The 13709-nt window shown below is 48.5% G+C and overlaps 1 protein-coding gene across 1 annotated transcript in view; it reads left to right on the top strand.

Moving 5' to 3' along the window:
* The window catches only part of otop2 (otopetrin 2), a 35856-nt gene extending 22375 nt beyond the window's left edge, over positions 1–13481 (top strand). Inside the window, exons 4-6 of the mRNA XM_070856825.1 lie at positions 2100–2227; positions 4126–5054; positions 12549–13481. Of these exons, the coding sequence (XP_070712926.1) occupies positions 2100–2227; positions 4126–5054; positions 12549–12719 (1228 nt within the window). The 3' untranslated portion in view covers positions 12720–13481. The remainder of the gene's footprint in view (positions 1–2099; positions 2228–4125; positions 5055–12548) is intronic.
* The last annotated feature ends 228 nt before the right edge of the window (positions 13482–13709 follow it).

Below are 13709 nucleotides of genomic sequence, written 5' to 3'. Positions count from 1 at the left end.
GCGAAGGTTCACCAGACTGATTCCCGGGATGGCGGGACTGACCTATCAAGAAAGACTGGATCAACTGGGCTTGTATTCACTGGAGTTCAGAAGAATGAGAGGGGACCTCATAGAAACATTTAAAATTCTGACGGGGTTAGACAGGTTAGATGCAGGAAGAATGTTCCCAATGTTGGGGAAGTCCAGAACCAGAGGTCACAGTCTAAGGATAAGGGGTAAGCCATTTAGGACCGAGATGCGGAGGAACTTCTTCACCCAGAGAGTGGTGAACCTTTGGAATTCTCTACCACAGAAAGTTGTTGAGGCCAATTCACTAAATATATTCAAAAAGGAGTTAGATGTAGTCCTTACTACTAGGGGGATCAAGGGGTATGGCGAGAAAGCAGGAATGGGGTACTGAAGTTGAATGTTCAGCCATGAACTCATTGAATGGCGGTGCAGGCTAGAAGGGCCGAATGGCCTACTCCTGCACCTGTTTTCTATGTTTCTATGTTTCTATGTCTCAGGCTGTATATATGGCTCAGAGACATGGACCATATACAGCAGACACCACAAATCACTGAGGAAATACCACCAACGATGCATCCGCAAGATCCTGCAAATCCCCTAGGAGGACAGATGCACCAATGTCAGTGTTCTCGATCAGGCCAACATCCCCAGCATCGAAGCACTGACCACACTCGACCAATTTCGCTGGGCGGGCCACATTGTCTGCATGCCCGACACAAGACTCCCAAAGCAAGCGGTCTACTTGGAACTCCTACACGGCAAGTGATCTCCAAATGGGTAGAGGAAACGCTTCAAGGACAACCTCAAAGCCTCCCTGATAAAATGCAACATCCCCACTGACACCTGGGAATCCTGGGCAAAGACCGCCCTAATTGGAGGAAGAGCATCCGGGAGGACGCTGAGCACCTTGAGTCCCATCGCCGAGAGCATGCAGAAATCAAGCGCAGGCAGCGGAAGGAGCGTGCGGCAAACCAGATTCCCCACCCACCCTTTCCCTCAACCACTGTCTGTCCCACCTGTGATAGAGACTGTAATTCCTATATTGGACTGTACAGCCACCTGAGAACTCAGTTTTAGAGTGGAAGCAAGTCTTCCTCGATTCTGAGGGACTGCCTATGATGATGCTATACCTCTCGATCACCTCCCTCGACTCTGCTTTTCTAACATGCAGCACATCCGAGATTGTAATTTTATCCAGCTAACAATTGGGAAGACCGAAGCCATGGTCTTCAATCCCCGCCATATATTCTTCACTCTCCTCACCAGCCCCCTCTTTGTTCACTCTCTCAGGCTCAACCAGACTCTTCGTAAACTTGCTGTCCCACTTGACACAAGCTGAGGTTCCAACCGCATAACCTCACCATCACTAAGACCGCCTACTTCCACCTCTGTAACATCGCCCGTCGCCTCCCCTGCCTCAGCTCATCTGCTGCTGAAACCGTCATCCATGGCTTTGTCACCTCTAGACTTGACTAGCCTCCCTCATTAAGCTTCAGCTCCTCCAAAACTCCGCTGCCCGTATCCTATTCCACACTTCCCATCTATCACTCCTGCCTTTGCTGACCTACGCTGAATCCTGGTCTTGCAAGACCTCAAATTTAAAAAATTCTCATCCTTGGTGTTTATATCCTTTCATGGCCGTGAATCACCCAGTAAACTCCTCCAGCCCAACAACCTTCCCCTGAACTCTTCGCTCCTCTGACTCTGACTTCTTGTTCATCCCCACTCCCTTCACCCCACCATCGTGGTGATATCTTCAGATGCCGAGAACTCACAGTATGGAATTCCCTCCTCAAACCCCTCCACCTCTCCACTTTCTCTGCCCTTTTAAGATCCTCTTTAAAACTTAAAATATTGATCAAGGTTTCCTTTAGTGATCTTCATATATCCTTCGTTGCTGAAGTGCCCATTATTTTCTTCCTGCACTGTGAAGCCCCATGGGATCTTTCTCTGCGTTAAAGGCGTGGTGTAAATGTTACTGTTAATTTATTCAGACCATTTGTCGAGCATCCCGGCGAAAGTGTACGGTTTAATCCTGGCCCAGCTTGTTGTGTTCCACAGACTGATTCCTTGCGCGGTGTTGTTTACAGGTGTGGGTTGGCCATTTCCTTGGTCACTAACTTGATGCTGTGGATGTCGGCTGTGGCAGATGAGTCCATCCATCAGACTGGGGGAGAAGGGGGAAAACTCCCAGACAACCAAAGCCAAATCCCCGCAGGTAAAGTCCCGTACTCCGTGCACACCTGTCTCATCTCTTCATGTCCCCTGATAATGTTTACTGTTCATCCAGAGGAATGAAGCACATTCCAACTCAGGCACCCAATCACACCAGACACAAAGTAACCCTCCCCCTCCACTGTCCCATCAAACACTCCCAGGGCAGGTACAGCACGGGGTTAGATACAGAGTAAAGCTCCCCCTCCACTGTCCCATCAAACACTCCCAGAGCAGGTACGGCACGGGGTTAGATACAGAGTAAAGCTCCCTCTACACTGTCCCGTCAAACACTCCCAGGGCAGGTACAGCACGGGTTAGATACAGAGTAAAGCTCCCTCTGCACTGTCCCATCAAACACTCCCAGAGCAGGTACAGCACGGGTTAGATAGAGTCATGTGGGACACGGCAGTGATGCACCCTACAGTACATAAACCTATCAACTCATTATGGTTATACAAGAAGAATAGACAGTTGGTGACAGACCTGTACCCACCAGTACTATACCCCAGTGTTATACAGTGACAGACCTGTCCCCACCAGTACTATACCCCAGTGTTATACAGTGACAGACCAGTACCCACCAGTACTGTATCCCAGTGTTATATAGTGACAGATCTGTACCCACCAGTACTGTACCCCAGTGTTATACAGTGACAGACCAGTACCCACCAGTACTGTACCCCGGTGTTATACAGTGACAGACCTGTACTCACCCGTACTGTACCCCAGTGTTATACAGTGACAGATCTGTACCCACCAGTACTGTATCCCTGTGTTATAAAGTGACTGACCTGTAGCCACCAGTAATGTACCCAGTCTTATACAGTGACATACCTGTACCCACCAGTACTGTACCCCAGTGTTATACAGTGACAGACCTGTACCCACCAGTACTGTACCCCAGTGTTATACAGTGACAGACCGTACCCACCAGTACTGTACCCCAGTGTTATACAGTGACAGACCTGTACCCACCAGTACTGTATCCCAGTGTTATACAGTGACAGACCTGTACCCACCAGTACTGTACCCCGGTGTTATACAGTGACAGACCTGTACCCACCAGTACTGTACCCCAGTGTTATAAAGTGACTGACCTGTACCCACCAGTACTGTACCCCAGTGTTATACAGTGACAGACCTGTACCCACCAGTACTGTACCCCAGTGTTATAAAGTGACTGACCTGTACCCACCAGTACTGTATCCCAGTGTTATAAAGTGACTGACCTGTACCCACCAGTACTGTACTCCAGTGTTATAAAGTGACAGACCTGTACCCACCAGTACTGTACCACAGTGTTATACAGTGACAGACCTGTACCCACCAGTACTGTATCCCAGTGTTATAAAGTGACTGACCTGTACCCACCAGTACTGTACCCCAGTGTTATACAGTGACAGACCTGTACCCACCAGTACTGTACCCCAGTGTTATAAAGTGACTGACCTGTATCCACCAGTACTGTATCCCAGTGTTATAAAGTGACTGACCTGTATCCACCAGTACTGTACTCCAGTGTTATAAAGTGACAGACCTGTACCCACCAGTACTGTATCCCAGTGTTATAAAGTGACTGACCTGTATCCACCAGTACTGTATCCCAGTGTTATAAAGTGACTGACCTGTACCCACCAGTACTGTACTCCAGTGTTATAAAGTGACAGACCTGTACCCACCAGTACTGTACCACAGTGTTATACAGTGACAGACCTGTACCCACCAGTACTGTACCTCAGTGTTATTGGCACTGCACGAAGCCCTGAGTGAATATTGAAGTTGAGTGAGGTCCGGTTGAGTAGGATCGATGCCATTGCAATTTCCTGCAGCTCAGACGTGGGCCTCCCGCAGGAACCGAGTAACTCCGTGCTCAAACTGCTTTCTTGTTTTGCTCTTTAGCTGGTGAGCATGGCGGATGTAGGTGCTCCTCGAATGTCTGCCACATCTTCCAGACTGGTTATTACTACCTGTACCCGTTCAACATCGAATACAGTCTGTTTGCTGCCGCAATGTGTTACGTGATGTGGAAGAACGTAGGCAGAATGATAGATGACCACGGACAACATGGCAAGCTCAAATTCTGCTTCCGTGGCACCATCGTGGGCCCTATGCTGGGGGTTGCGGTGCTGCTGATAGGACTGGGGGTCTTCATTATCTATGAGGTTGAAGTGGCCGAGGAAGGGACAAAGACACGTGCTTTGACTGCCTACTACATCTTTAACATTGTGGCTCTCACCCTGATGTCCCTCAGTTCCCTGGTTGGCTCGATCGTCTACAGGTTTGATAAAAGGAGCGAGTCCAGTCACAAAAACCCAACCAGACGTCTAGACGTGTGCCTACTGTTAGGGGCAGCTTTGGGTCAGTTTCTCATCTCGTACTTCAGTGTTGTAGCTACCGTGGCTGACCAACCCCACGAGCTGCTGAATGTCCTGAACCTTCTCTTCTCCCTACTGACCCTCGCTCAGCACATCCTGCAAAATGTCTTCATCGCTGAAGGTTTGTTCAGGCAGCCGTTTGTCGAGGAGAGCCACCCGGGGGCTAGGAATTCCCATTCGAGAGTCAGGGATTCCACCAGCGAGGTGTACGTCAATGTGAACATCTCCCACCGATCCCCGGAGGATGCCATGGAACGACCTTTCCAGAGGAACCCTTCCCAAACTAGCTCCAACTCAACCAGCATTGCCAATGGTCAAGGGACCGTTCCAAGCGGTGTGGAGGCTGCACACAATACCCGTGAAGATCCACTCTCTCCCCCATCCAACAGGCTCGGCTGGAAGCGGAGGATTCTGAAGGAGAGCTCCTTATTTCTTCTCTTGTGCAATGTGATTGTAAGTTTGAGAATGTGAGCCCTCCACATGCACAGTCCGCTCAATGAATTACTTCTCGAAGTACGATCGCTTTATATAAGAACATAAGAAATAGGAACAGGAGTAGGCCTTTTGACCCCTCGAACCTGTTCCGCCATTCAATAAGATCATGGTTGATCTGATCCTGGCCTCAACTCCACTTCCCTGCCCGCTCCCCATAACCCTTGACTCCCTTGACTCCCTTATCTTCAAAAATCTGTCTATCTCCACCTTAAATACAGTCAATGGTATATATTCAATATAAGCGACTGTGGTCACCAATTTGTGCCCAGCAAGGTCCAGCAAACAGCAAATGAGATAAAAGACCAGTTCATCAGTTTTAGGTAATGGCAAAGCACATTAGCCTGAGCAAACCTATTCAGCCTATTTCAGTTCTTCGTCCCTCGTCCCACCGTGGATTTATAGGAACAGGAGGAGGCCACTCAGCCCCTCGGACCTGCTCCACCATTTAATTAGATCATGGCTGATCTGTACCTCAACTCCATTTGCCTGCCTGTGCTCCATATCCCTTAATACCCTTACTCAACAAATATCTATTGATTTTGGTTTTGAAGTTTTCAATTGACCCTCAGCATCCACAGCTATTCGGGAAGGAGAGTTCCAGATTTATTTCAGAAGCCTACCCTTTGTGTGAACAGGTGCTCCCTGATTTCACTCCTGAACAGCCGAGCTCTAATTTCCAGGTTATGTCCCCTTGTTCTAGATTCTCTCAACAGATATCGCTATCTGTATAGGTCACCTATCAAATCTCTTCATCATTTTAAACACTTCAATTTGCCGTTAATGCGCTGACTGTATTAAATCGGAGATTACCTGTTCCGGAATGTGTGGAGCAACCAATCAGAGGAGGTTTGCGCCATTGGTACTGGATCACCCAATCATCACCATCATCGGCAGTCCCTCGGAATCGAGGAAGACTTGCTTCCACTCTAAGAGTGAGTTCTCAGGTGGCTGAACAGTCCAATATGGGAATTACAGTCTCTGTCACAGGTGGGACAGATAGTGGTTGAGGGAAGGGGTGGGTGGGACTGGTTTGCCGCACACTCCTTCCGCTGCCTGCGCTTGGTTTCTGCATGCTCTTGGCGATAAGACTCGAGGTGCTCAGCGCCCTCCCGGATGCACTTCCTCCACTTAGGATGGTCTTTGGCCAGGGACTCCCAGGTGTCAGTGGGGATGTTGCACTTTATCAAGGAGGCTTTGAGGGTGTCCTTGAAACGTTTCCTCTGCTCACCTGAGGTTCATTTGCCGTGTAGGAGTTCCGAGTGGAGCATTTGCTTTGGAGTCTCGTGTCCGGCATGCGGACAATGTGGCCCGCCCAGCGGAGCTGATCGAGTGTGGTCAGTGCTTCGATGCTGGGGATGTTGGCCTGATCGAGAACACTGACGTTGGTGCGTCCGTCCTCCCAGGGGATTTGCAGGATCTTGCGGAGACATCGTTGGTGGTACTTCTCTAACCATTTAATGGACACATCCGCGTTATAATCACTGTTCAGTGCAGCAATCCAACTGTGGAGAGGGCACATTGGAGATATGGTCAGGGGAGTGACGGGTAGAATGATCCACTGATCTGATCACACCTCCGGGTTATCCAGCAAGAGTGAGGAGACGGAGAAAGGTTCTCTACAGCTGAAAGGGCATCTGACCCACTCAGAAGAGGGCAGAGTTGGAATGAGTGGGAATCAGAAGGAGAGGCAATGCAGCCTCCACATCACCCTGTACACGGAGGATGTGAGCAATAGAGTGCTCACTTCAAGGGAATCACTGCCAATGACGTGACACTAATCTAGGGGCATTGACTGTGGTGTGACACTATTCTATGTGACATTGACTGTGGTGTGACACTATTCTATGTGACAACGATTGTAGTGTGACACTGTGGTGGAGGCCTATAAAGGCCCATCAGTCATCAGAGAGGCGGGAGTTCGGAGCAGCGCGAGTCCGGGGAGTTCGGGAGGCCTATAAAGGCCCATCAGTCGTCAGAGAGGCGGGAGTTCGGAGCAGCGCGAGTCCGGGGAGTTCAGGAGGCCCACCGGTGCAGCTGCAGCAGGGAGCGAAGACAAAAAAGAAGTAGAAAGAAATCCAAAGGTGACATCACAGCCAAGGGGGTAAGTGATTGGCTGGTGATTGGTGAGTAGTTTTTCTTTTTCTTTTCTTTATCAGTAAGTAACCTTTAGCATTATTGTTGCCAAATTAAGTTAATCTAGGGGTTAAGTCATGGCAGGAGAGCTCAGACACGTGTTATGCTCCTCCTGTACTATGTGGGAAGTCAGGGACACTTCCAGTGTCTCTGATGACTACATATGCGGGAAGTGTATCCGGCTGCAGCTCCTGACAGACCGCATTAGAGCACTGGAGCTGTGGGTGGATTCACTCTGGAGCATCCACGATGGAGAGAATGGTGCGAATAGCACGTTTAGTGAGTTGGTCTTACCGCAGGTAAAGGATACATAGCCAGATAGGGGACGAGTGACCAACAGGAAGAGCAGTGCAAGGAAGGTAGTGCAGGGGTCCCCTGCGGTCATCCCCCTGCAAAACAGATACACCGCTTTGGGTACTGTTGAGGGGGATGACTCATCAGGGGAGGGCAGCAGCCAAGTTCATGGCACCATGGGTGGCTCTGCTGCACAGGAGGGCAGGAAAAATAGTGGGAGAGCTATAGTGATAGGGATTCTATTGTAAGGGGAATAGATAGATGTTTCTGCGGCCGCTACCTAAACTCCAGGATGGTATGTTGCCTCCCTGGTGCAAGGGTCAAGGATGTCTCGGAGCGGGTGCAGGGCATTTTGAAGGGGGAGGGTAAACAGCTATTTGTCGTGGTGCATATAGGTACCAACGATATAGTAAAAAAAACGGGATGAGGTCCTACAAGACGAATTTAGGGAGCTAGGAGCTAAATTACAAAGCAGGACCTCAAAAGTAGTAATCTCAGGATTGCTACCAGTGCCACGTGCTAGTCAGAGTATGAATTGCAGGATAGCTTAGATGAATGCGTGGCTTGAGGAGTGGTGCAGAAGGGAGGGATTCAAGTTCCTGGGACATTGGAACCAGTTCTGGGGGAGGTGGGACCAGTACAAACCGGACGGTCTGCACCTGGGCAGGACCGGAACCAATGTACTAGAGGGAGTGTTTGCTAGTGCTGTTGGGGAGGGGTTAAACTAATATGGGAGGGGGTTGGGAACCTATGCAGGGAGACAGAGGGAAGTAGAATGGGGGCAGAAGCAAAAGATAGAAAAAAGAAAAGTAAAGGTGGAAAGCAGAGAAACCCAAGGCAAAAACCAAAAGGGCCACATTGCAGCAAAATTCTAAAGAGGCAAAGTGTGTTAAAAAGACAAGCCTGAAGGCTCTGTACCTCAATGCGAGGAGTATTCGGAATAAGGTGGACGAATTAACTGCGCAGATAGCAGTTAACAGATATGATGTAATTGGCATCACGGAGATATGGCTCCAGGGTGACCAAGGCTGGGCACTCAACATCCAGGGGTATTCAACATTTAGGAAGGATAGACAGAAAGGAAAAGGAGGTGGGGTGGCGTTGCTGGTTAAAGAGGAAATTAATGCAATAGTAAGGAGGGACATTAGCTTGGATGATGTGGAATCAGTATGGGTGGAGCTGCGGAATACCAAAGGGCAGAAAACGCTAGTGGGAGTTGTGTACAGACCACCAAACAGTAATCGTGAAGTTGGGGACAGCATCAAACAAGAAATTAGGGATGCGTGCAATAAAGGTGCAGCAGTTATCATGGACGACTTTAATCTACATATTGATTGGGCTAACCAAACTTGTAGCAATACGGTGGAGGAGGATTTCCTGGAGTGTAATAGGGATGGTTTTCTAGACCAATATGTTGAAGAATCAACGAGAGGGCTGGCCATCGTAGACTGGGTGATGTATAATGAGAAAGGACTAATTAGCAATCTTGTTGTGCGAGGCCCCTTGGGGAAGAGTGGCCATAATATGGTAGAATTCTTTATTAAGATAGAGAGTGACACAGTTAATTCAGAGATTAAGGTCCTGAACTTAAGGAAAGGTAACTTCGATGGTCTACGACATGAATTGGCTTGAGTAGACTGGCGAGTGATACTTAAAGGGTTGATGGTGGATAGGCAATGGCAAACATTTAAAGATCACATGGATGAACTTCAACAATTGTACATCCCTGTCCAGAGTAAAAATAAAACGGGGAAGTTGGCTCAACCGTGGCTAACAAGGGAAATTAAGGATAGTGTTAGTTCCAAGGAAGAGGCGTATAAATTGGCCAGAAAAAGCAGCAAACCTGAGGACTGGGAGAATTTTATAATACAGCAGAAGAGGACAAAGGGTTTAATTAGGAGGGAGATAATAGAGTATGAGAGGAAGCTTGCTGGGAACATAAAAACTGACTGCAAAAGCTTCTGTAGATATGTGAAGAGAAAAAGATTAGTGAAGACAAATATAGGTCCCTTGCAGTCAGAATCAGATGAATTTATAATGGGGAACAAAGAAATGGTGGACCAGTCAAATAAATACTTTGGTTCTGTCTTCACGAAGGAAGACACAAATAACCTTCCGGAAATGCTAAGGGACCGAGGGTCTAGTGAGAAGGAGGAACTGAAGGAAATCCTTATTAGGCGGGAAATTGTGTTAGGGAAATTGATGGGATTGAAGGCTGATAAATCCCCGTGGCCTGATAGTCTGCATCCCAGAGTACTTAAGGAAGTAGCCCTAGAAATAGTGGATGCATTGGTGATCATTTTCCAACAGTCTATTGGCTCTGGATTGGTTCCTATGGACTGGAGGGTAGCTAATGTAACACCACTTTTTAAGAAGGAAGGGAGAGAGAAGGCAGGTAATTATAGACCGGTTAGCCTGACATCAGGGGAAAATGTTGGAATCAATTATTAAAGATGAAATAGCAGCACATTTGGAAAGTAGTGACGGGATCGGTCCAAGTCAGCATGGATTTATGAAAGGGAAATCTTGCTTGACAAATCTTCTAGAATTTTTTGAGGATGTAACTGGTAGAGTGGACAAGGGAGAACCAGTGGATGTGGTGTATTTGGACTTCCAAAAGGCTTTTGACAAGGTCCTACACAAGAGACTGGTGTGCAAAATTAAAGCACATGGTATTGGGGGTAACGTGCTGACATGGATAGAGAACTGGTTGGCAGACAGAAAGCAGAGAGTCGGGATAAATGGGTCCTTTTCAGAATGGCAGGCAGTGACTAGTGGGGTGCTGCAGGGCTCAGTGCTGGGACCCCAGCTATTTACAATATACATTAATGATTTTGATGAGGGAATTGAGTGTAATATCTTCAAGTTTGCAGATGACACTAAGCTGGGTGGCGGTGTGAGCTGTGAGGAGGATGCTAAAAGGCCGCAGGCTGACTTGGACAGGTTAGGTGAGTGGGCAAATGAGTGGCAGATGCAGTATAATGTGGATAAATGTGAGGTTACCCACTTCGGTGGCAAAAATACGAAGGCAGAATATTATCTGAATGGCGGCAGTTTAGGAAAAGGGGAGGTGCAATGAGACCTGGGTGTCATGGTACATCAGTCATTGAAAGTTGGCATGCAAGTACAGCAGGCGGTGAAGAAGGCAAATGGTATGTAGGCCTTCATAGCTAGGGGATTTGAGTATAGGAGCAGGGAGGTCTTACTGCAGTTGTACAGGGCCTTAGTGAGACCTCACCTGGAATATTGTGTTCAGTTTTGGTCTCCTAATCTGAGGAAGGACGTTCTTGCTATTGCGGGAGTGCAGCGAAGGTTCACCAGACTGATTCCTGGGATGGGAGGACTGACATATGAGGAGAGACTGGATCGACTGGGCCTGTATTCACTGGAATTTAGAAGGATGAGAGGGGATCTCATAGAAACATATAAAATTCTGATGGGACTGGACAGGTTAGATGCAGGTAGAATATTCCCGATGTTGGGGAAGTCCAGAACCGGGGCACATAGTCTAAGGATAAGAGGTAAGCCATTTAGGACTGAGATGAGGAGAAACTTCTTCACTCAGAGAGTTGTTAACCTGTGGGATTCTCTCCCGCAGGGAGTTGTTGATGCCAGTTCATTGGATATATTCAAGAGGGAGTTGGATATTGCTCTTACGGCTAAAGAGATCAAACGGTATGGAGAGAAAGCAGGAAAGGGGTACTGAGGGAATGATCAGCCATGGTCTTATTGAATGGCGGTGCAGGCTCGAAAGACCGAATGGCCTACTCCTGCATCTATTTTCTATGTTTCTAAGTTTCTATTCTATGTGACATTGACTGTGGTGTGACACTATCCTTTGTGACACTGACTGTGGTGTGACACTATTCTCCGTGACATTGACTGTGGTGTGACACTATTCTATGTGACACTGACTGTGGTGTGACACTATTCTCTGTGACATTGACTGTGGTGTGACGCTATTCTACGTGACACTGACTGTGGTGTGACACTGACTGTGATGTGACACTATTCTATGTGACACTGACTGTGGTGTGACACTATTCTAGGGGCATTGACTGTGGTGTGACACTATTCTATGTGACACTGACTGTGATGTGACACTATTCTATGTGACACTGACTGTGGTGTGACACTATTCTAGGGGCATTGACTGTGGTGTGACACTATTCTATGTGACACTGACTGTGGTGTGACACTATTCTATGTGACACTGACTGTGATGTGACACTATTCTATGTGACACTGACTGTGGTGTGACACTATTCTATGTGACACTGACTGTGGTGTGACACTATTCTATGTGACACTGACTGTGGTGTGACACTATTCTATGTGACACTGACTGTGGTGTGACACTATTCTAGGGGCATTGACTGTGGTATGAGGACCAATTATCTCATACTGAAATGTCTATCCAAGGAGGCTGCAAGTGTGCCTTTACCTAAGTAGTTTCACAGAAGAGTATTCTTAACCCAGTTGTATCCAGTAACGTGCTACAAACAATGCACACGTAAGAAGTAAGAAGTATATTTCAGGAATATAAAAGTCCAGAAACACTCAGCGGGTGAATCAGCTTTGGGAAGACTGAAGCCATCGTCTATATTCTCTGCCACAAACTCCGTTCCCTAGTCACTGACTCCACGAGGCAATGTGTTGTACTCAAACTGTAATAACCTTGGTCCTTTATTCGTAACTCCAGAGTGAGGCTACCCTTTTATACTACCCCTGCCACCAGGGCAAGAAACCCCGGTCTCCACCAGTTACACCCTCTAGTGGTGCCAACATAGTATATACACAGTGTAAACCTTATTGATAGTACATCAGGTAACAAGTCTCCATCTTATGCAACTATACAGTGACTACACAGAGAGTATATCTATAGTCTGCATATATAACAATTTGAGTGTGGGCCGTGGTGGTACCAGTGCGTTGGAAAGTAGCATAACAGTGGTCTTAGCTTTTAACTGAATTGATTTCCCATGAAGTTAACAGAAGTTTGAGATGTTGACTTTCTTCCCATAGTTTTGGATTATGCCTGCCTTTGGAGCTCGGCCCCATTTTGCTAACGGTCTGGAGGAACGGTTTTATGGGTTCCAAATGTGGGAGGCCATCGTCAACGTTGGCCTCCCGATGGGAATATTCTACAGGATGCACTCAGCCGCATGCCTCCTGGAAATTTACCTCACATCCTGAAACTGAAACGACAGACTCAGCAAAGATCAGCTTTAGCTCGCAGTCAAACCTATTGGTCAATAAGACATTTTGCCCACCAACGGATTGTCAAAACCTTGTCAACAGCATGTTTCTTGTAGGCAGAACTCCATCAGCCAGCTCCCCGAGACAGCGCTCCCCATACTCCACGCGGACTGCATCAACTGGAGCAAGAGTCAGTTGCTAGGCCATGGTGGAGGCAGTGTAACCGGCCTCAGCTTGTGTGGGCATGGGAGGGAGTGAATCGCCCTGGTGTCCTGCTCGGCAATCCTCGCTGGTCACCCTCGCTGCGGGTGTGAATGTCAGGGGAAGACAGGATGGGGCTTGGCACCAATTCCCCCCATGGTTTAATAGCGCGTCAATACTCACTGTCCAGAGTCACAGATGCAGAATGGTCACCTGGACTGGATAGCAGAGGGCATCCAACAGCAGTGCGGCCAAACCTGGACAAGGGTTCGTGAGAACCGGGGAGCAAACTGCTGAGAGGAATTACAACGGTTTCCAGTTTCTCGCGCTGTTTATCCGGTTAGAGCAGATCCTCTGCGTTGCCCCCCCTCACCCCTTCCCTGCGTATCACCCACCCCCCCATCCACCTGCCCCCCCGCTCCCCACCCACACCCACCTGTCCCCACCCATCCTCACCCACCTGTCCCCACCCCCATCCTCACCCTCACCCTCACCCACCTGTCCCACCCACCCATCCCACCTGTCCCCCACCCCCAGCCTCACCCTCACCCACCTGTCCCCCCCTCACCTCATGCCTGCACATCACCCCACCCACCTGTCCCTCCCCGAACACAGAGTGAACAGTTGCACAGTCCCACCCCACGATTTCCCCGGCGACTAACTCTCCCCTCCAGTGCCAATTTAAGGCAGAGACTGTGTGGGGGGGGGGGGGGGGTAGTATTTCACACTGAAAGTGCTGCGTGCTAAGTCTATGTCTCCTTGGTTATTGATGTCCCGATAGCAGGG

Source organism: Pristiophorus japonicus, chromosome 16 (genome assembly GCF_044704955.1).
Source record: "Pristiophorus japonicus isolate sPriJap1 chromosome 16, sPriJap1.hap1, whole genome shotgun sequence".
In the NCBI taxonomy this organism is placed as follows: domain Eukaryota; kingdom Metazoa; phylum Chordata; class Chondrichthyes; family Pristiophoridae; genus Pristiophorus; species Pristiophorus japonicus.
Note: the sequence above shows the minus strand (reverse complement) of the source record. Positions and strands in the feature narration are given on the sequence as shown.